The sequence below is a fragment of the Candoia aspera genome, chromosome 8 (genome assembly GCF_035149785.1).
Source record: "Candoia aspera isolate rCanAsp1 chromosome 8, rCanAsp1.hap2, whole genome shotgun sequence".
Classification (NCBI taxonomy): Eukaryota; Metazoa; Chordata; class Lepidosauria; order Squamata; family Boidae; genus Candoia; species Candoia aspera.
In genome coordinates, this window is record NC_086160.1 from 70,142,608 (window position 1) to 70,163,321 (window position 20,714).

At 41.9% G+C, this 20,714-nt stretch overlaps 1 protein-coding gene across 3 annotated transcripts in view; it reads left to right on the forward strand.

Moving 5' to 3' along the window:
- Positions 1 to 20,714, forward strand: part of SLC4A4 (solute carrier family 4 member 4) — a 170,849-nt gene that overhangs the window by 135,341 nt on the left and 14,794 nt on the right. For all 3 annotated transcript variants that reach the window (XM_063309922.1, XM_063309920.1, XM_063309921.1), the window contains exons 15-20: positions 3,643 to 3,701; positions 6,563 to 6,751; positions 7,894 to 8,007; positions 9,278 to 9,439; positions 15,808 to 15,986; positions 17,087 to 17,159. In XM_063309922.1, coding sequence (XP_063165992.1) covers positions 3,643 to 3,701; positions 6,563 to 6,751; positions 7,894 to 8,007; positions 9,278 to 9,439; positions 15,808 to 15,986; positions 17,087 to 17,159 — 776 coding nt within the window. The remainder of the gene's footprint in view (positions 1 to 3,642; positions 3,702 to 6,562; positions 6,752 to 7,893; positions 8,008 to 9,277; positions 9,440 to 15,807; positions 15,987 to 17,086; positions 17,160 to 20,714) is intronic.

Below are 20,714 nucleotides of genomic sequence, written 5' to 3' on the forward strand. Positions count from 1 at the left end.
TTATTTATAAAAATAATAAAGGCGGGATAAGAATTAAATAAAATAAATAAAATTTATTTCATTTTTATTTTTATCCCTCCTTTATTATTATTTTTTTATAGACAATTCAAGGTGGGAAACATAACTAATACTCCTTCCTCCTCCTATTTTCCCCACCACAACAACCCTGTGAGGTGAGTTGGGCTGAGAGAGTGACTGGCCCAAGGTCACCCAGCCGGCTTTCGTGCCCAAGGCGGGACTAGAACTCTCACACCACACCTGATTGGCTCTTGGGCTGAGAGAGAGGGACTGGCCCAAGGTCACCCAGCTGGCTGTCATGCCTAAGGTGGGACTAGAACTCTCCTACCACGCCTGATTGGCTCTTGGGCTGAGAGAGAGGGGGACTGGCCCAAGGTCACCCAGCCAGCTGTCATCCCTAAGGCGGGACTAGAACTCACAGTCTCCTGGTTTCTAGCCCGGCACCTTAATCTACTTCTTTATTTTTGAATGTGGTTCACAGCAAGCCTCTGAAAGACTAGTACCAACCTTAGTCCAAAGAAAGTTGCGCACACTATTGTGCATAAGTTTAATGCAGTGACTTGCAGTGCAACTGACAACACTTCTGTTCTTTATATTCCATGTCAGCTGTTTGGCACTGTGGGAAATTCATCAGAAGAACTTGTTTGAGTTTCAAGTTCCATCAGGTTGTTCCTTTTTGTTACACTCCACAGCAGTCCTTTTATGAACATTCGTGTTTTGAGCTGCTTTACACAGACATGGGGTTGGTATCTGAGTCCCAGGGAGCAGCCTTACTGCTCTTTTGATGGTTGTTGCAAACAGAGCTTGAAATTCTTCCATTGAAAAGAGATATTGGCTTCTACTCGGTTGCCAGATTTTGTGATTGATTACTGTGTCCCCCGCTGTTCATCAATCCGTATTGCTTAACGTTGGGTGGGTGGATGGAAAGAGAAAAACAGTCTCCCTGCCTTTAAAGAAAAGATTTACAGCTGCTTCCTCCATTTCTTCCATGTGAGTTTATTGTCGACTTTCCCTAGGGATGGACACCCTTTTAAGAAACTAAAAGTTGCTTGAATAAAGAAAATGCAGAGGGACAATGCTGTATTTGATTTGTTAACAGCATTAAGGAAGGTTTGGCTTCCTCCCCCTGTATATAACATTCAGAAACCTGTATCTGAGCGAGCCGCCCTAGGTTTTGCTGTTGTTTAAACGAACTGCAGTACCCTTAAAACCAAGGTGTTTACAGCTGATTTGGCTTGAATTTAAACCCAGGGCTGAATTTCATGGCCTAGTTGGGTGAAGTCTGTGCTCCATTGGGACTGTGGTGGAAGGTTTGGCATATGAGCCAGTTTGGTCTAGTGCTTAAGGCAACGGCTAGAAACCAGGAGTCTGTGAGTTCTAGTCCCGCCTTAGGCCTGAAAGATGGCTGGGTGTCCTTGGGCCAGTCCCTCCCTCTCAGCCCAAGAGCCAATCAGGCATGGTATGAGAGTTCTAGTCCCGCCTTAGGCACGAAAGCCGGCTGGGTGACCTTGGGCCAGTCCCTCTCTCTCAGCCCAAGAGCCAATCAGGCGTGGTAGGAGAGTTCTAGTCCCGCCTTGGGCACAAAAGCCAGCTGGGTGACCTTGGGCCAGTCCCTCTCTCTCAGCCCAAGAGCCAATCAGGCGTGGTATGAGAGTTCTAGTCCCGCCTTAGGCCTGAAAGATGGCTGGGTGTCCTTGGGCCAGTCCCTCTCTCTCAGCCCAAGAGCCAATCAGGCGTGGTATGAGAGTTCTAGTCCCGCCTTAGGCCTGAAAGATGGCTGGGTGTCCTTGGGCCAGTCCCTCTCTCTCAGCCCAAGAGCCAATCAGGCGTGGTATGAGAGTTCTAGTCCCGCCTTAGGCCTGAAAGATGGCTGGGTGTCCTTGGGCCAGTCCCTCTCTCTCAGCCCAAGAGCCAATCAGGCGTGGTATGAGAGTTCTAGTCCCGCCTTAGGCATGAAAGCCGGCTGGGTGACCTTGGGCCAGTCCCTCTCTCTCAGCCCAAGAGCCAATCAGGCATGGTATGAGAGTTCTAGTCCCGCCTTAGGCATGAAAGCCGGCTGGGTGACCTTGGGCCAGTCCCTCTCTCTCAGCCCAAGAGCCAATCAGGCGTGGTATGAGAGTTCTAGTCCCGCCTTAGGCCTGAAAGATGGCTGGGTGTCCTTGGGCCAGTCCCTCTCTCTCAGCCCAACCCACCTCACAGGGTGGCTGTTGTGGGGAAAATAGGAGGAGGAAGGAGTATTAGGTATGTTCGCCGCCTTGAATTATTTATAAAAATAATAAAGGCAGGATAAAAATAAAATAAAATAAATAAATAAATATGGTCCTGGTGCAAGGGGGAGATTTGTCTCCTGCCACTGCTGGTTCCCTGTTTCTTCTTTTCTTGTGTGTGGAAACTGTGAAGGACTTTCAGATCAACAGAGGGATCAACACACTAATTTAGCGGTCATCTGTAAAGCATGGGGGTACTTGGGCTGTCCAAGGCCTGCACTTTCCCATTTGTTTTAGAGGCAGATACTTACAAGTGATGGCATGGTGCAAAATTGACAGGGTGGAGGGACTAAAAAATACATCTTCTCCCTCCTTTCCACAAAGACCCCAAGCTGGGGGGCAGGGGACGATTAGTGCTTGAAATATCCACGTGGGTCTTTCGCTGTTTCTGGCTTACTATATTTTTCCAGCTTCTTGCATAACATTGTTACCACAAAAGGGAATAGCTTGTTGAGGATGTATGTAAGATGGTAAATGAAATAAGCACAATTTAAAATGGCACTGTTATTCCTGTAGCATGTAAATTGCAGGATTCTTGTGTCCATTGTAAAGTTGTCCTTCCCAATCGAGTATATTCTGTGTGCAGTACTGGACTTCAGTGCCCAGTATTTCCAGCCAGTATGTTGGAAATTTTCCAATCTAGATCTTGGAAAAATACTTCATTGTATGCTTGGACCTAAGACTGAGTGCTGTTTACAAAAAAGGAAGAAAACCAATTGTCTTCCAACAGTGAACGAATACTGAAAATTCTCAAATAAGTGCATGTGTTTTCTCCATAATGCACACTGCAGTTATGGTTCAGTATTTTCTGAAACCCCTGTGGGATGGAGGCCCTTCTTTTGAACCCAAAGAAAAGGGAAGCGCCATCCCATTCTTTTTTCTTAATTGGTAGATTAGCGGTTTTATCTTTCAAACTATTATCCATGTATAAGAAAAGAATGACACAGCATAGCACTTAATAGTCCGTCTTACAACGTAGGCAAAAATGCACTTTGATCTCCTGGGTGATTGGAGGATTCATTAACGATGAATTTGCACTGGGAAGTTTTGTAACCCCACTGTCATTCAGGCATCGGTATAAACTGAGGCAATTAGTTGTATTTGTGTGTTTCCCAGGCTGAATAGCAAGTGAATGATAAGAAGCACAAGTTATGGAATAACAGCTCCTTTTTACGTAATTCAGGATCATTACTGAAGCTGCTTATTACTTGTAGCATAAGAGGATTACAAGGCTTGACCTGATTTTAATTTTAGAGAGGCGGAGGGATTGTGAGATTCATTTCCATTGCAAATTTTCCCCACCATTTTTGCAGCGGTATGTTCAAAGTGATATATTTTGCTTTCTTGCTTCTTACAGTGAATAGTTCGTTAATCAATGAGACCGTCTCATCATCAGCTGCTTGGCTTGTAGAAATGGTAAGCAGAAATAAGAAGAAAAGTTATGATGTTTGAAATAGCTAGGTATGGTACAAGCACACTGTCTACGTTAATACATTGTCATGCCTGTTTATTTTGCTTTAATCCCTGAGTTGAATCAATACCTGTTTCATAGAATGTCCACATCTTAAAGAAAATGACAGGACAAAGTAGGTATTTGCATACAGCTCAGTTCTGTTTGTATTTGTTCAGCAGTCGGTCCCACTGAGTTCTTTTAGCACTTATTTCTACGTTAGTAGGTACAATATTTTAGCTTTTTCCTCATACCACAAATGCTTAAGGAAGGAAGGATAAAGTTTTTGAGAAACATTTATTTATTTATATTTCAAATTTCTGTCACCACCCATCTCCCCCAAAGGGGGACTCTGGGTGGTTTACAACACAGTATACATTTAGATTATTAGAAATAAATGTCTTAAAAAGCAAACAGGTGTATCTTTCCTCACTTCTGATTTAATTTAAACAGTCTCATCTTCCTTTTGTTTTTCTTGATTGTAAAAGTGAGATTATAAATTTTAGGGGAAGGAATCCACCCCTTCTTGCTTGTTGATGTTACCCAATGATGCTTTATAATTGTTGATGGTATAATGATTTGTCTAATGCCACCAACAACTAGGGTACTCTACAGAGTATAGGAAGCTCTTATGTATAGCATCAGAAAGGACTGATGCTCAGTCTGGCCAGATGTTCATGTGCTACAGTAGACATGGTACTTTCTAAAAGTGTTTGCTGAAGCATTATCCAACTGACCTGGAACACCCCTGAGGAGGGAAGGCAATTCTGCTGATACACGTCCTCTGCGTTTTATTTTGCATTGGGGCGTCAATTCTAGAAGCAACACTTGATTTGATAATGTTGCACTAGTATATGATTGTCACAGCATGCCTCTTGCAATTTCTTTTGAATTGGAAGCATCCTGGATTCTTTCAAAATTCAAAGCCTTTTAGGAAAAGCTGTTAGATATGCTGGAATTGAAATGATTCAAATAAAAGCCTCCACTCCTGCGGACAGCTTATTGTTCTATTTTAATGCTGAAGTAGTGGAAAGAGAATAGAAATCCCTTCTTCATTTTCTTCTCATTGCATTTTGTCTACAGCAGTCTTGGGGGATGTTTATCCGTCCCATTTTTAAAGATAGTGCATTGACCTTCCTTCAGTTCATATTTTCAAGTACTATCTATCTATATTTTCTCTATCTATATTTTTATCTCCCAATTTTTTTTAACAGAATACCCATAACATTTTTTCCCCCCAAGCTGCAAAACTCACCATCAAAGGAAGATGTAAAGAAAATTTAGGGGTGAGGGATATATGGTGCCCTTCTTATTACCTCAAGGTAGAATAAGTCAATACTTTATTACAGTTAATACCGAGAATTTCATTTAAAGGAGGTTAATATTAAAACATACACAATAAAAGAAGATCAACAACAATAAGTAAATAATCACTATGATTGGTTACAGCAGGTTTTAAAACAAAATTTGGCCACATTCAAAGAAACTAAACCATATTGGTTGGCTGACAGCAACTGTACATAAATCAGACGGCTCAGAAATTTAATTAATGGTGGGATATAAAACATAGCCATGCATTTTTATAAAATAGGCAATACAACAACGCGTGGCCATACATGGTGCTCTTCTTATCACTTCAGAGTGGAAAAATGAGAGCTTTTTCAAGTGAAGACCACAGGTTCCTTCCCTCCCTCAGGGTTATACAATTATGTTGTTGAGAAGATAGCTGTGAAAGCTGTGGCCTGATGCAAGGAACCTGTGAATGCTTTTATCACCTTAGGCTAATAAGAATTCCTCCCAGATGACTAGGCTGTAGCTCAGTGGTGGAATGCTATCTATGCACTTATGTACTCAACCAGTGACAATAAATGGATCCTGAGCTGTTGGGCATTGTCTAACTTTACACATCCAAAGCTTCTTGGATTGGACCTTCTGTTGGATTCCTTGATGTAAACATTGGAAAATGCCAGCTGATCTTAGAGCAGAATGCGAAAATCAAGTCCTCACTTAAGTACTCCATTTTGAATAATTGAATAGAAAGGCTAAATTTAATAAACACATTAAAATACCACAGGGATCAGCAGCAACTAAGCTACCCTCTGTCAGGATTGTGGAGTATCCTTGCAGCATAAAACTTTTCAGGCCACCTGTGTTGTTAGGTTTATATGAATTACATCAGTCCTGTTTGTTTGATAAAGCCCATCCAATTAACTGACTGGCTCAGTTGTTGATGCTGCAGAAAGGAGGGTGGATGGTTGTACTTCCAGCCCACTTTTTGTCTTTTTTTCCACTTTGGAAAGATTTTTTTTTAAATCCGTACCAGCCCAGACATGTTTGGAAGAGGAGCGTACCTGCCCCCACACCTTTCTGATTCTTTTTCTCTCTCCCGTGTAGTCTTGAGAAATGAAAATTGAAGTGACGCTTGAAACAGTCAGACCTTATCCAAGGTCCTCTAGGATTTCATCTTGATCATAAGTACCGGAAGGGACAGTTAACCCTCAAGTTGGTAGTTCACATGACATGGGACCTAGCTGACCAGAGAGTTGGCTTAGCCCAAACCAAACTCTGCTTGGTTAATTGGCTTGGTCAGTTAGCTGAGTTTTGGAGTTTGTACTACATGTTAACCATCCTGTTCCCCATAACTCAGCGGAGCATCTCATGCATTCAAATATCTGTGTATATAAACCACAGGAGCCCCTTTTAGTTTGCAGAACACCAATGACATCTAAAGAAATATAACAGGACATACTGCCAAGGTGTATCTAGCGTTGAGTGAGAAAACGTGAGTGTATGTTCTAAAGATGCCATCTTTGTTTTGGGTTTACAGCACAATGGCACAGTTGAATGGTCGTCCTTGACCAAGCAGGAATGCTCGAAATACGGAGGAATCCTCATGGGGAATAATTGCAAATACGTCCCTGACATCACCCTCATGTCTTGCATTCTCTTTTTGGGCACCTACACATGCTCCATGGCTTTGAAAAAATTTAAGACCAGTCGTTATTTCCCAACCACTGTAAGTAATTTGGTTTATAATAGTTTTCCCAGCCATTTTTGTAGTACATCTAGCACCATTTGACCAACCTCAATACTCAACTTTGTATTTCAGCTGTAAGGGGGTTCATCATTGTAGCCAGTAAGTGGGAGAAGAGATGATGCAGGCATGGGTGGCAGTGCGCTAGTCTCTCCAGCTGCGTCATGGCATCCCTATTGTGGGCCATGTGCCGTGAGTGCTTGGTTAAGTGAGGCTTTGGAGAAGACACTTACTCCTTCTAATCCAGTCTTCCTTGATGCCCAGGTCCAGTGAGTTTATATATGAACCTTGCCCAAACAGCAGTATCGCCATCTGAGCATTTGAGTTTATTTTAATTCAACACGGTTCACTGGATGCTGTTGTAAGCCTTAAGACTGCACTTACGCAAAAGCTAGTACGTTGCAGACAAATGTTTTGTTAATTCCTCATTTTGGTTTATGAAGTAGTAAACACATTTGAATCAGAAGCAGTGGGATTACATTTCTGGGGGCAGAGCCAAAGTAGCAGGTGAGGAATGATTAAAATTTTGGCTATAGCTTGCCATGTTTAGAATGATCTCTGGTGGATAGCAAGTTAAGGAAGGAGTACCTTTAAAAATAATAATTATCCTACCTTCTGAGATATGCACCAGTCTATAAAAACTGAGCTTCTCTCCTAATAAAATACTTTTTTTTGACATGGTAACACTGACATTTGATTTGTGCATGGAACTGCACTCAATAATGTTAGTAAAAAGGAAGCAAGTGCTTTTGTTCCATTCAAGTGTGCATGTTATCTTATGCACATGCTCTCTCTTCCCACTTCCCATTCAGCTTTGCACAGGTTTTCACAAGTTGGGTGCAGTCAGCTGAAGGGATCTGTAAAGCAAGGATTAAGAATGAGTTTTATGGGAGGGGCACCTTGAAGAGGGAATGTGGTAACTTGGGCCAAGGTCCACTTTTTGTTTGCCAGACTGGATGTCAGCATCTTCTAGAGTATTCTTCAGCTGGACAGATGGAGCCTCTGGCGTTTGTAGTTGCTGATTCTCTACTTGTTATTTTCAGTGTTGGGCATTTCTTTTTCATGCAATAACCTAAGACAGGCAAGTTTAAACTGCCATTGATGTAGCTGTCTTTCTATTTCAGGCAAGGAAATTGATCAGTGATTTTGCCATCATCCTTTCTATTCTGATTTTCTGTGGAATTGATGCTCTGATAGGTGTGGATACACCGAAACTACTTGTGCCAAGTGAATTCAAGGTATGTTAAAAACTCTTTCCTCAATTCTTTTAAGAAGGTAAGGAATTACCAGACATGAAGGAGGACTATCAAATCTGTGCTGCAAAATCAAGATAACTGGTAGATGGCAGCGAAGACATACATAAAACTAGCTCTCTGCTACCACATGGTGATTTCTGAGATGTTGCAGCCTATTATCAGTTGTCCTCTATTCATTTGCACTTCTGCATCATGATTCTTGCCTCCCGTTAATCCAGTATGTGACATGGTTGTAACGTTTGCTGCTAAGAACCACTGGGATAGCTACACTATGCAAAGCACTAATGGGGAACTTACCATGGTCTCACTCAGGGCTGCAACTGGGGGGGCAAGCGGGGCATGTGCCCTGGGCGCCGCTCTGGGGGGCACCAAAATGAGCGCTGGGCGGGTGCCAAAATGGGTGTGGAATCCATGTTTGCCCCAGGTGACACAGACCCTAGTTGCAGGCCTGGTCTCACTGATCCATTATGGCAAGTTTTTGAGCAGAGGGTTACATTTAACAGTTGAGTCATGTGATGGGATAAGCACCATCAAATGGGTGAGGCCAGAGTAAAGACCCAAGGCAAGACCAAAGCTAAGTTGTAGCTGTATTTAGATTTTATTTTTAAATTAAATTTGGTTAATATGATAACTTCTATGTGTGCAGTAATTTCTCCTTTCTGTGAATTTAACCATCATGATCTAGCAGTCATTTTTGCAGGTCTTTGAGGGACACCTTTAAGATTTAGGATAAAAGCACATGTGAACTCATAGTTTCAGGCTGGGCAATCTTGCTCTGCAGTGCGGCTACCACTTCCAGGAAGTTTTGGTTCCGCACTGCAGCAATCACCACCTGCCAGTAGATCATGTGAATCTGGTTCAAAAATAGAGTTACCAGCTCTGGTCTGAAAAAAAATACAGTGACCACTAGAGGGTAGCAAAAAGATACAGAAGTCCCCATCTCTTTGCTGCCATCTGGTGGGCATTTGGTTGCTTCCATCCCAGACCTAGTTCTTGCAAAACCAGCCATGTTGTTTCCATTGTAGATTGCTGAGTTTGTGCTTATCTCATCCGCATGCTTTTTTCTCTGCCTTTGTCTCTGAGAATGCATAAGGATTTGGGAAGCATTCTTTGACCCAATCCCTTGAGATATTTGTAATGTTTTTTGCGAACTTGGGTTTAATCAGTAGTTTTTCTTTAAAAAGATTTCCTTTGATTTGGAATGGTTTATACTGCTTTTCTGATGCCCTTTTCCATCTCTTTCCCTGTGAAGCCAACAAATCCAAGTAGAGGGTGGTTTATCGCACCATTCGGAGGAAATCCATGGTGGGTGTACCTGGCTGCAGCTATTCCTGCTCTCTTGGTGACCATCCTCATCTTCATGGACCAGCAAATCACAGCCGTTATTGTCAACCGTAAAGAGCACAAGCTTAAGGTTGGTGCCTTGTTATGCTAGATTGGAACAGGGGTGGGATAAATTATTGGAAGAGTAGATTGTGGTAAATCTCTCGGGGAGATTGGCAGAGAATTATTCTGAGAAAAATGGTGATAGATTCTGATGAAGGCTCCTTAGAATTAGCTTACTGCTTAAAATAATGCACTTAGGGATACTGTCTCTGGTGCATTCAGACATTTTGGATAATGATTCCCAGGAGGCCTTGACAGTGATTAAAAGATTATAAGGTTATAATCCCAAATTCCAGAGGACCTGAAGAAGTCTATTCTTGGTTGTAGTTCAAGACTTCTTCTTCTCTCATGGTGCCATCCCAACCTTACCATTAAGCAGCAGATTAAAAAGGATTTTCATGGTTCTTTCCTAGAATGAAATGCTTTTCATATGGTAGAGGTATGCCAGAAGCTATGTCAGGATTAATACTTCATTGTTTGCTTAATTAGTAAAGGGTACTTATTTCTCTCCTAATTCAGAACCCCAAATATTTGTTCAGTACTGAATGCTGAATTAAAATTGTGTTGGGAAACTTATTTCATCCCTGTTACATCAACCCGTCCCACCAGGTCATGCAGAGGGGGCAAGCTACAGACCCCGTCTGCAGGAGAATTCCATCTGGCGGGGTCCAGGAGGCGGGCCTTCTCTGCAGCAGCTCCCGCCCTTTGGAACATCCTGCCCCCGGAAGTGAGGTTGGCCTCCTCGCTTCTGGACTTCAGGAAATGGCTAAAGACCTGGTTTTGTCACCATGCCTGGAGTGGGGAGAGGAAGAGCCATTCTTGGGGCTGGTTGGTTCCCTAGTCCTGCCGGGACTGGTTCCGGTCCCCTTTGGGGGGAATTAGATCTGCCATCACTTGGATTTTATTACATTTTATGTGTATATTTATTGATATTATTCTGATTTTATTGTATTTTATACTGTTTTATTGTGAACCGCCCAGGGTCCCCCGAATGGGGGAGATGGGCAGTAATAAAAATATGACAAATAAATAAATAAATTTTAGCCCTCTGACATTAAAGGAAAGCCTTCCTCCCTCCCTCCCTCCCTTCCTTCCTTCCATTTCCCAGTAACAGTGTTCTTTAGCCAGCTCACAACCTGTAAGGATTGCCTACCCTAATAGACTCAGACTCACAAGCAGGAACTTAATGATCTGATTTATTAAAGAATAGTATTCAAATACAGAGAAAGCTGAGAATGAGCAAAAGCACGCCAAATACAAACTAAAAACCCTCGGCTCAAACGTAATCCCTCCCCTCGCCCTGCCGTTGCAAACTCCCCCCCCCCAGGTGCTGGTAACCGTTTCTGCTGATGTCCTGGGAAAGGAACCTTGAACACACGAGATAACCCAAACACATTCCAATCCAGCTGCTAACACATAACAATCCCACGAGATGGAATCCTCCTCCCCTCCCAGACGAAACACGCATCAGCCAAATGACATGCGAAACGTTACGATGCAGCGGTAACATTGGAACGGTGAACATGACACAACCATGGAATAAAAATTACAGTGTACTAAACATGAGGTTGAGCCCATTTGGTTTAGAGGCTAAAGGCACTGGATTAGAAGCAAAAAGACGGTGAGTTCTAGTCCTGCCCTAGGCATGAAAGCCAACTGGGTGACTTTGTGCCAGTCCCTCTCTCTCAGCCCTAGGAAGAAAGTAGTGGCAAGCCGCTTCCAAAATGCTGCCAAGAAAATTACAGGGATTTCTTGTACAGTCTACAGGAATAAAGATTGACTTGAAGGGCCATATCAACAACAGACAATAAGGGCAAGACTCATAATCTTTTCCAGATCATGTGTAGATTTCTGTGTGCTTAACTTTGATATTGAGGGGAAATGAAGGTAGATGATTCTTCCTCTGCCTGGTTTTCCTGCAATTGATCACACAAATTCTTTCTCCTTTGCCTAGGTTCTGATGCCAGAAGTGAGTTGGGTTGGTGGAGACAGGAAGGCTTAATATGTAACTCCCCTCCTCCCAGTGCATCTTTTTTTGATCTTCATTTCAGTGCCTGTCCCCCTTCCTTGCTTTCGGTGTGAGTGGAGCAGACGTGATTAAATCAACATGGCCTCCACAGTCACCTAGAGTTTGCCCCTAAGGAAAAGAATTAGAAATGCTTTCTGAAGAAATAAAAATGGGCTTTGTCTTGGCTTTGAATCAGGAAACACAGCTGGACCAACTGTTCAGCCTGGAAGGAAATACCTTTGAATTCCTCCAGCTGTTTTTTATTGTGAAATCAACATTTATCAGTTTATCCCTTATTTATTTCATTCCAGTGTCTGAATAGTATTTTTCTCCAAATGTCGAACTGTACCAGCAACAGTGGTTGGATGAGTCAGGATCCCTCCTTTTGTAGACAGAGAACCCAGGCTCCTTGCAGGTGGCTGCAGGTGTGGTCAGCTTCTATCCAAGATGGAAGTATGATCTGTAGCTGCTGTGAATGAAGCATTTCAACCACTGCTCCATTTATTATTTTTGGAATAGGTATCCAATCATGTGAGCACATGCCTGCAGATGGAAATGTACAGTCCCAGATACCTCCTGGGGGAGAACCAGGTCATGGTGTAATCAGATGTTTTGTTTGTTTATCAGGTCCTGAGGCTTTCATATGTTTGCAGTTGAGTGAATATCATATTTATAATATTTGCTTTTCAAAAGTGCTATTTCATGAGGCTGGCATTTAGGTTGCTCCACAGAGCAATCTCCCTTCCCAAGTGTGAATTGTAGGTGACTGCTTGGCAGGCAGTATATGGATGTATGTCAAATAGCTCCAGAAGACAAATACAAACATGGATGTGGTTAGGGTTAGGGTTAGGGTTGAATGTTACTGGTTATGACAAACTTTTAGGCCAGGATTTCACATTAGGTCTCATATGGACCTTAAGCTTTATCTTGCCATCATGTATCGAGGACTGGTAATCCTATTTTGTCAGACATTCTACAGTGTATATTAAAAGTCTACACACCTCTGTTAAAATGTCAGGTTTTTGAGATGTAAAAAAACCAGACCAAGATAAATCACTTCAGAATTTTTTCCACCTTTAATATAACATACAAGCCGTACAATTCAATTGAAAAACAAACTGAAATCTTTCAGGGTGAAAAAATAAAAATAAAAAACTAGAATAATGTGGTTGTGTAAGTGTGCACACCCTTAAACTAATACTTTGTTGAAGCAGCTTTTGATCTTACGACAGCATTCAGTCTTTTGGGGTCAGAGTCTATCAGCATGGCACATCTTGCCTTGGGAATCTTTGCCCACTCTTCCTTGCAGAAGTGCTCCAAGTCTGTCAGATTGTGAGGGCACCTCCTGGGCACAACCCTCTTCAGGTCACCCCACAGATTTTCAATTGGATTCAGGTCCAGGCTCTGGCTGGACCATTCCAAAACATTGATCTTCTTCTGGTGAAGGCATTCTTCTGTTGATTTGGAGGTATGCTTTGGGCTGTTGACGTGTTGAAAGGTGAAGTTCCTCTTCATCTCCAGCATTTTAGCAGAGGCCTGAAGGTTTTGTGCCAAAATGGACTGATATGTGGAACTGTTCATAATTCCCCCCACCTTGACTGAAGCCCCAGTTCCAGCTGAAGAAAAGCAGTCCTAGAGCAGAATGCTGCCACCACCAGGCTTCACTGTCGGTATGGTGCACTTTCGGTGATGCGTAGTGTTGTTTTTGCGCCAAACATACTTTTTGGAATTATGGCCGAAAAGTTCAACCTTGGTCTCATCAGACCATAACACATTTGCCCACATGCTTTTGTCAGACTGGATGTGGGTTTTTGCAAAATGTAGTCGGGCTTGGAGGTTTTTCTTTGAACTTTGAACTACCTAGCTTGAGACATTGGCAAAAAAGGTGCTATTTTTTTTAAAAGGTGCATGCAGTATACCTGCCTGAAACAGCACAAAATGTGAGAACAAAATGGCAGCCCTATTAAATTTACATGGTGGAAAAAAGGGAAGGGGAAAAGATGCAAATCTTGGTGTTAATTAACTTCTTTTCAAAGTTTGTAGAGTGTCTGCCCTTGGCTACATTACTTCCAAAACTTTTTTTTAAATAAGAATTTTATTAAGTTTCAAGCAAAGATAAAAGGTACAGAAAAACAAAAAACCACAAAGGAAAAAAAAAGAAAAAATGAAAAAAGTGTAGAAATGCAAGAGAAAATTTTTCAGAATTACAACAAGAGGCGACTTCTGACTTTTAACAGCAAGGATATACATCAGTATTCCATAAACAATCCCTTAGTAAAGGTAAAGGTAAAAGTTTCCCTTGACATTAAGTCCAGTCGTGTCTGACTCTAGGGGGCGGTGCTCATCTCCGTTTCAAAGCCGAAGAGCCGGCGTTTGTCCGTAGACACTTCCGTGGTCATGTGGCCGGCATGACTACATGGAACGCTGTTACCTTCCCGCCGAAGCGGTACCTATTAATCTACTCACATTTGCATGTTTTTGAATTGCTAGGTTGGCAGGAGCTGGGACTAGCAACGGGAGCTCACCCCGTCACACGGATTTGAACCGCCGACCTTCTGATTGGCAAGCTCAGCGGCTCAGCTGTTTAACCCGCAGCGCCACCGCTTCCCTAAACAATCCCTTACTCTATATTAAACCAAAATCACATTATTTCTATAAGTCATTCCATTGGCACATTATAAAAATCACTAAATACAGTTGCTCCCTCCCCTTATATTAAAAGAATACACACACACACACACACCTTTCCTAATCAACTCCCCCACAAAAGATAAATTACTTCCAAAACCTATATTTGTCTCTGGTGATAATTTTCTCACTTGCAGGTGAATCTGAATTCTGAACTTCACTTAGCTTATCTCTACATCCTGATGGGTGAAGAGAAACTTAACACTTCAGATGTCCTCACTCACAGTACCCTTTTTTGGCCACACATTTTACATACATAAGGCCACTTTGTGTAGGATTAAAAAGGTGATTATTGGGTTGTTCTTATCCCTGGCCTTTCTTCCTTAATATCTATCACCTTGTTTGCTGTGGGAGCAAAATTGAGGGCAGAGCCACCCTTGCAGCTCTCTTTATACTCCTCCGTGAAACTCTGAATGTGTGGGAGGCTTGTAAAAAGCTAACGTGGCATTGCTTTGCAAGCACCTGTCATGGAGATTTGCTGATGAGGCTTAATCTTATCTCAGTCATCACTTCTGTCTATCTTCCTACATTATAGATAGGGTGCTCTATGCCGAAATTTATGTTCATTAATATGTTCTTTCTTTAAACGAATTGTAAAAAGTTTTTGTAAGGGCAGTTGAAGAAGTGTTCATGGAGTATGTCTGTGTGTGAAGACGTTATAGATGCCAACCAATGGAGGTTATCTCTAGTCTTTTCCCCATTCTAATCCAATCTCTCTGAAAAGCTAAAGAATAGGTTTTATTCCCCAAGAAGGAAACATCTGGTTGAGGCAAGGGTGCTTCCTCAAAATTCTGAAAGAAAAAAAAAGGCCTTTCTTTGAAACATAAAGCATACAGTTTAATCTGAGATAAGAGGAATGGAATGGGACTGAAAGAAGGTCCTCTTCTCTCAAAATACTGGTGTATCCACTTGAAGTTGGAAAAAACCTCCATTATAAATGGTACTATATATCTTCCTCAGTTTCATGTGATGAAAACCCAGGATGTATTTATTATTTATATAAAAAAATTGTCAGATTGCTCATCTAACACTGCCTCTCTGCCATCGTGGGCTGCCTGCCATAATGGATCAGTCTTGGGATTAATGTGCCTTTTGTCTTCTTGGGCTTACTTCATCTGAAATCTAAAATTATGGAATCTTTCCTTACAATTAAGGGGAAAAAACACGTTATGTCCAGCATGGTACTTTTCCCAGGGTAAAGCTTTAAAATATTCATTGGATGGGTACGTATAACACAGGTGAATAGAACACAGTTTGTTGTGTTCACATCACCTGCTGAGTCTCAATAAACTATATTATGGTATAATAGCATGGCTTGCTTCACACAAGCTCAGACAACATTTGGGTTCTCATGGCATTTTTTTTTCTGTTCAGTCATGCCCGATTCTCAGAACTGCCTGGACAAGTCCCTGCATTTTTCTTGGCAAGGTTTTTTCAGAAGTAGTTTGCCATTGCCTCCTTCCTAGGGCTGAGAGAGAGGGACTGGCCCAAGATCACCCATCCTAAAGTGGGACTAGAATTCATGGTCTCCCGGTTTCCAGCCTGATGCCTTAATGCTGAACCACAAACTACCTAACCATGTTTTAGCCTAATGTATTGTTCAAACCCAGTACTTCAGCTCTAGGCTGCCATCCTCACAGCAAGAATTTACACTTAAAATTAACACACTCCTCTTTCTTTTTTGCATCTCACCTTTGCAGAAAGGTGCTGGGTATCACCTGGACCTTTTCTGGGTGGCCGTGCTAATGATCATCTGTTCCTTCATGGGTCTGCCCTGGTATGTTGCTGCTACAGTGATCTCCATTGCACACATCGACAGTTTGAAGATGGAAACGGAGACCTCGGCACCTGGCGAGCAACCCAAGTTTTTGGGAGTTAGGTATGCCGATCTCGTGGGGCGAGAGGTTGGATACTAGACAATCTAGGAAGCTGTCTAGCATGGCATTCTTCTCAGACCAGAAACTACAGGCTGTATTGCTCCCTGAACAGGTGGAGCAAACACTGCCTAGAGTAGATCATTGACGTAGCATGCCATAAGCTGCAGGTTCACCCTTCCCAAGAGCTGTCCTTAAAAAAAAAATCGGCTGCAGGTGGTGGCAGCAAAAAATGTTCTTCTCTGCCTGAAACCTTGGAGATGATGTTGTCAGCCCAGGTCATGAATACTGAGCTAATTGGACAAGCTGAGCTGATGTAAGGCAGCTTTTGTGTTCCTAAAATGGAAGGCAAGGGATGAGTTGGTAAGTGGACCTAGGGGTAGGAATGAATTCGGATAAATGACGCTTTCCTTGGATTTAGTACAAGTTGGAGGGAACAGCATGGGTTATTTTAAAAAGAGGACAGTGGGCTCACAAATGGTAGGTCAGCTATCCCCAGTGCATCAGGATTGCGATGGCCAGGATTGGCCATCAACCATGCTGGTTTCCAATTTTGGGAGTTGTATATACATCATGTATGGAGGGTGCTATGTTGGGAAAGATTGATTGCTGTTAATCAGCTTTGGAAATTAAGGACAGGACCACACAGGGAATCAGCTGTAATTCTAGCTACCATTTAGGCTATTCTTTTCCTTTCTGATTGTGAGGATCCTCAGCCCTTTTAAGGAGATGTGTGATTGGTTACTTTGAGACTTAGAGTGGAAAAGGGATTCTCAAAAGCAAGAAAAGATGATGCAAAATAACTGATGCTGTTACTCAGTCATGTGCACACATTGATAAAGGGGAGGCTCCCTGGGAGACTGGTGTGTTTCTCCATAGATCATGTTTTTTCCCCCCCTAAAGACTTTAGAATGTAAAATATTGGAAAATTGGATGAGGTTGCAGGATAAATGCATGTCAGTTGTACGCGGTGAAGCTGATACACATCTGCTGTTCAGTAGTGCTAAGATTAGTGTTGATAGACACAACTCAAGATCTTTCTTGTAACGGTAAAATTTCCTTCAAATAATCAGATAAATTAGGTAATTTCTGCATTTGATTTCAGGGAGCAGAGAGTGACTGGGGTCATCGTATTCATTCTAACAGGCATTTCAGTTTTCATGGCTCCCATCTTGAAGGTAAATATCTTTTTTGTTTGCTTACCTCTTCCTCATCCTTTATAGAATTCTGAAATAATTACTTAGCTAGGAATACTAAAAAAACAATATATTTTTAAATATATTAAAAAGATTAAAGAAGAATATCAAAACATTAATAAAACTATTAAAGAAGAATATCAAAACATTATTGCTATGATTTTAAGAACAGAGGAAATTCCTAAGAAATATTCTCAACAGGAGAGGAATCACAGAAAGGGCATAAACTTTGCCTTGGCATTTGCAGAAAATGTTTTTTCCCAGCTGCATAGGCTGCTCACTGAATTTAGTGGCAATCTTGACTGTTTTCTGTCCTTGCCAATTTTTGCTGAATTAGAATCCCTTGACTTTGGACAAGTTGTACCTGGGAAAAAAGGAACAAAGAAATTACTTACTATTGTCATTTACAATATACAACCAGGTTTCCAAATCAAGATGGATGAAAATCCTACCTGTCTAGAATTCTATAATATCTATCTAGAATTCTCTATCTATCTATTTATCTATCACATTTATACAGATGCCCATCTCACACATGTGACTCTGAGCGGCATACAGTAAAAAAAAAACACAATAAAAACACAACCATAAAAACAAGAAACATGCATATAAACCAGAAGAGTGTTTAAAAAAATCAGACATTGTAGAGCCATCCAGTGGGCTCCCTAGTCCCAGGAGATCTCAAGGCCTGTTGGAAAAACCAATATACACATTTTTATGGGCCTAGGGAAATTCTTGAAGAACTAAAGAGGTCTAAAATTAATGCCTGTTTGTCAAAAGCTGCAGTTATTTAATGTGCAACTAAGGGAAGGGTATGTAAAGTAGTGGATTCCATTTTTTATATCTGTTTGGTTCCTAAGGCGGTTTTCCCCTAGCAGGACCTGGGAATATAGTTCTGCCCATTTGGAAGATGCCAGGTACCTCCCCTTCGGTGATGGTGAATGGGCTTTCCCAGAATTCTGGAGAATTGCTGCCAACTTACCAGTCCTGACATGGAACGTTGGCATGTGTTTGCAGGCTTCCCACACTGTAAAATGTTAAGATTCGCTTGTAGGACAGTGTTCCTGGGCCCAGCTGTGCCCCATCATTGAAAACAATTGCTTAGCAGGGCTGTCAATGGATTAATTTTAAAGTAGTCATGGTAGTTGCATGATTTGTGTAGGGAGAATGGCACCTGGAATCCTGAAAGCCATGTATGGAGCGGTCTTCAGAATTGCCGTGGATCACAGCAAAGTCCAAGGAGATGTTGTGGCTGTAAAAAAAGAGACCCACTCTCTTAATGTGTTTTTTCTGCTTGCTGTGGAAGGCCGGAGTGAGAAAGTGCAATCAAAATCCTCATTTCTTTGTTACTTTTTAAAAAAAAATACCTCTTTCCCTCTCCTGTGCTTCAGCAGCTCCTTCATTGTTAATTAACAGACTGATTAGGATTGTGTAATTAATGTTGTGCACATGTTTCTGCATTACATACAAAAATAGATGGGAACAATTTTACACAGAAGTAATTTCCTTAGGTTGAAGAGTCTGCTGGGAGGTGCCCTTCTCAAAAGTATACAGCTTGCCCTGTGTTTCCCAGTGTACTTATATACACAAACACAGAGAGATACAACATGAGGAGAGAGCACAAATACACATGCACACACAAATCCATCCTGATTGCTTACACACATACAGGCAACAGGTGAACCCACCCTGATTAGACCCACACAAACACAAAGATACAAATACAGCACCTTATTTTGCTACACAAATTAAAATACAGATGCCTCCGATGACCACTGCTGGCTAAGGGTTGGAAAGCCAGAAACCATGTTCCACATGCTTTTAAGAGCCGGAGATTCCAGAAGGCAAGCTACTATACAAATATGGCACCCTCCAATTTGTAATTATTACTTTGAAACTAAAAGAATATCCAATTCTAAAAAATGGCAGCTGGAGCAGGTGGTCTGGTAGGCACCAAGAGAATAATGTTGGTGCCTGTGAGTCTATAATGGGGATTATATTGTAAAGGGATTAGATGGCAGAGGGGTTGTGGGATATGAGTTGCCAACCCTTTTGGATAAATTGGTAGATTAATGCTCATAATTTTTTATGATGAATCAGAAAGATGGTAAACTCAGTGAACTGCAGATTCATACCGATTCATTTAGTTAATCATCTTTCTGATTCACCACCTATGATGGAAGTTCTCTCCTGCTTTACATAGGGTGTGGGTAGGGTGTGGGAAGGAATTTTAAGAGCTGGATGATTTGAATTTTGAAAAATCAGATCCATCCTCAGGACAACTAAACACCGAGTTGCTTTGGCTTGTGCCTATAATCTGATTGTGGTTTACAAGATCTGGGTAGAGAAGGAAGCCATTCAGAGGTCAGTTTATACCTAGCCGGGCAGGAATTCACTGAAAGAGAATAAGTCAAGAACTCATTTCAAAGTTGTAGGAAAGCAAGCCTTTGCTCTGAGTGCCAAGTAGCTCCCCAGGGAAAGAGTTGCCCATGAAAACCATCCAATACGGAAGTGATGGGTGTGTGAGGGTTTTGAATTGTCCAACACGTGAGTTGTGCGACCTTTCATAATTGGGTGGGCATTGGTGATACAAGTCTTTCTGCACATTCATTTTGGGCTGTTTCACCCATCCTGTGTTCAAGAAGAACACACAGTGTATAAAGAGATTGTTAATGTAATTGAGCATAGATTTTTAGCTGGTTGTTGGGTCACTACTGGTTGTAAGAAATCAGCCAGGAACCAGAGCTTGTCAAGACAGAGATACCAGGTTAACAATCGCCCAGTTGCAAGGTCATGAAGTAGAGGACAAAGATGCCTTGTAGACATGGGAAACAGGAGCAGTGGATTTAAACTGGCATGGGTATTAGAAAGAACTTCGCCCTTATGCTGACAATCAGCTGTTCGGTGTGGCTCCGTTGTAGTTTGCAATAAAGATTCCTATCTAGCCATGCCACGTCAAGTGACTGATAGACAGAAACTTCAGCCCAGTCTGAGCCTGGCGGCCAAGCTGAGCTATGTACAGTAAGTTGGGTAGCTGTGAACAGGCCCCAGAGCCTTGTCCAAAACAGTTTTTACAAGAAATCAGTTGAGTAAACTGCCTGACTTTTAGGGGCTGCTGACAGTTACTAAACTCTGGTATCGTCTCAGGTTGGAGATATTATATGATAAAGTAACGATTTTATCTTTTGGATAGCTTAGTTTCAAATGAAGGACACCGAGAGTTGTGCATCTAACCTGCAGGTAATTTTCTGCATTGCTGCCGATTTATGCTTCTTATGTTTAACTCCACCAGGACTAATGCTTAATTTGAAAAGCTTTATTGCTGACTTCATAGCTGAAAAGACACAATCCAGCTCATAATATTCTTGCAGTTAGCAGGGAATGAAGACATCTCTCTGCGTAGCTTCTAACTACAAGGAGTCCATTCACAAAAACTGATTTGGGATGAAGCTTTATTGTACAGGTAGTCCTTGTTTAAGGACCACAATTGGGACTGGCAACTGAGTTAAACAAAATGGTTGCTAAGTGAACCCGCAA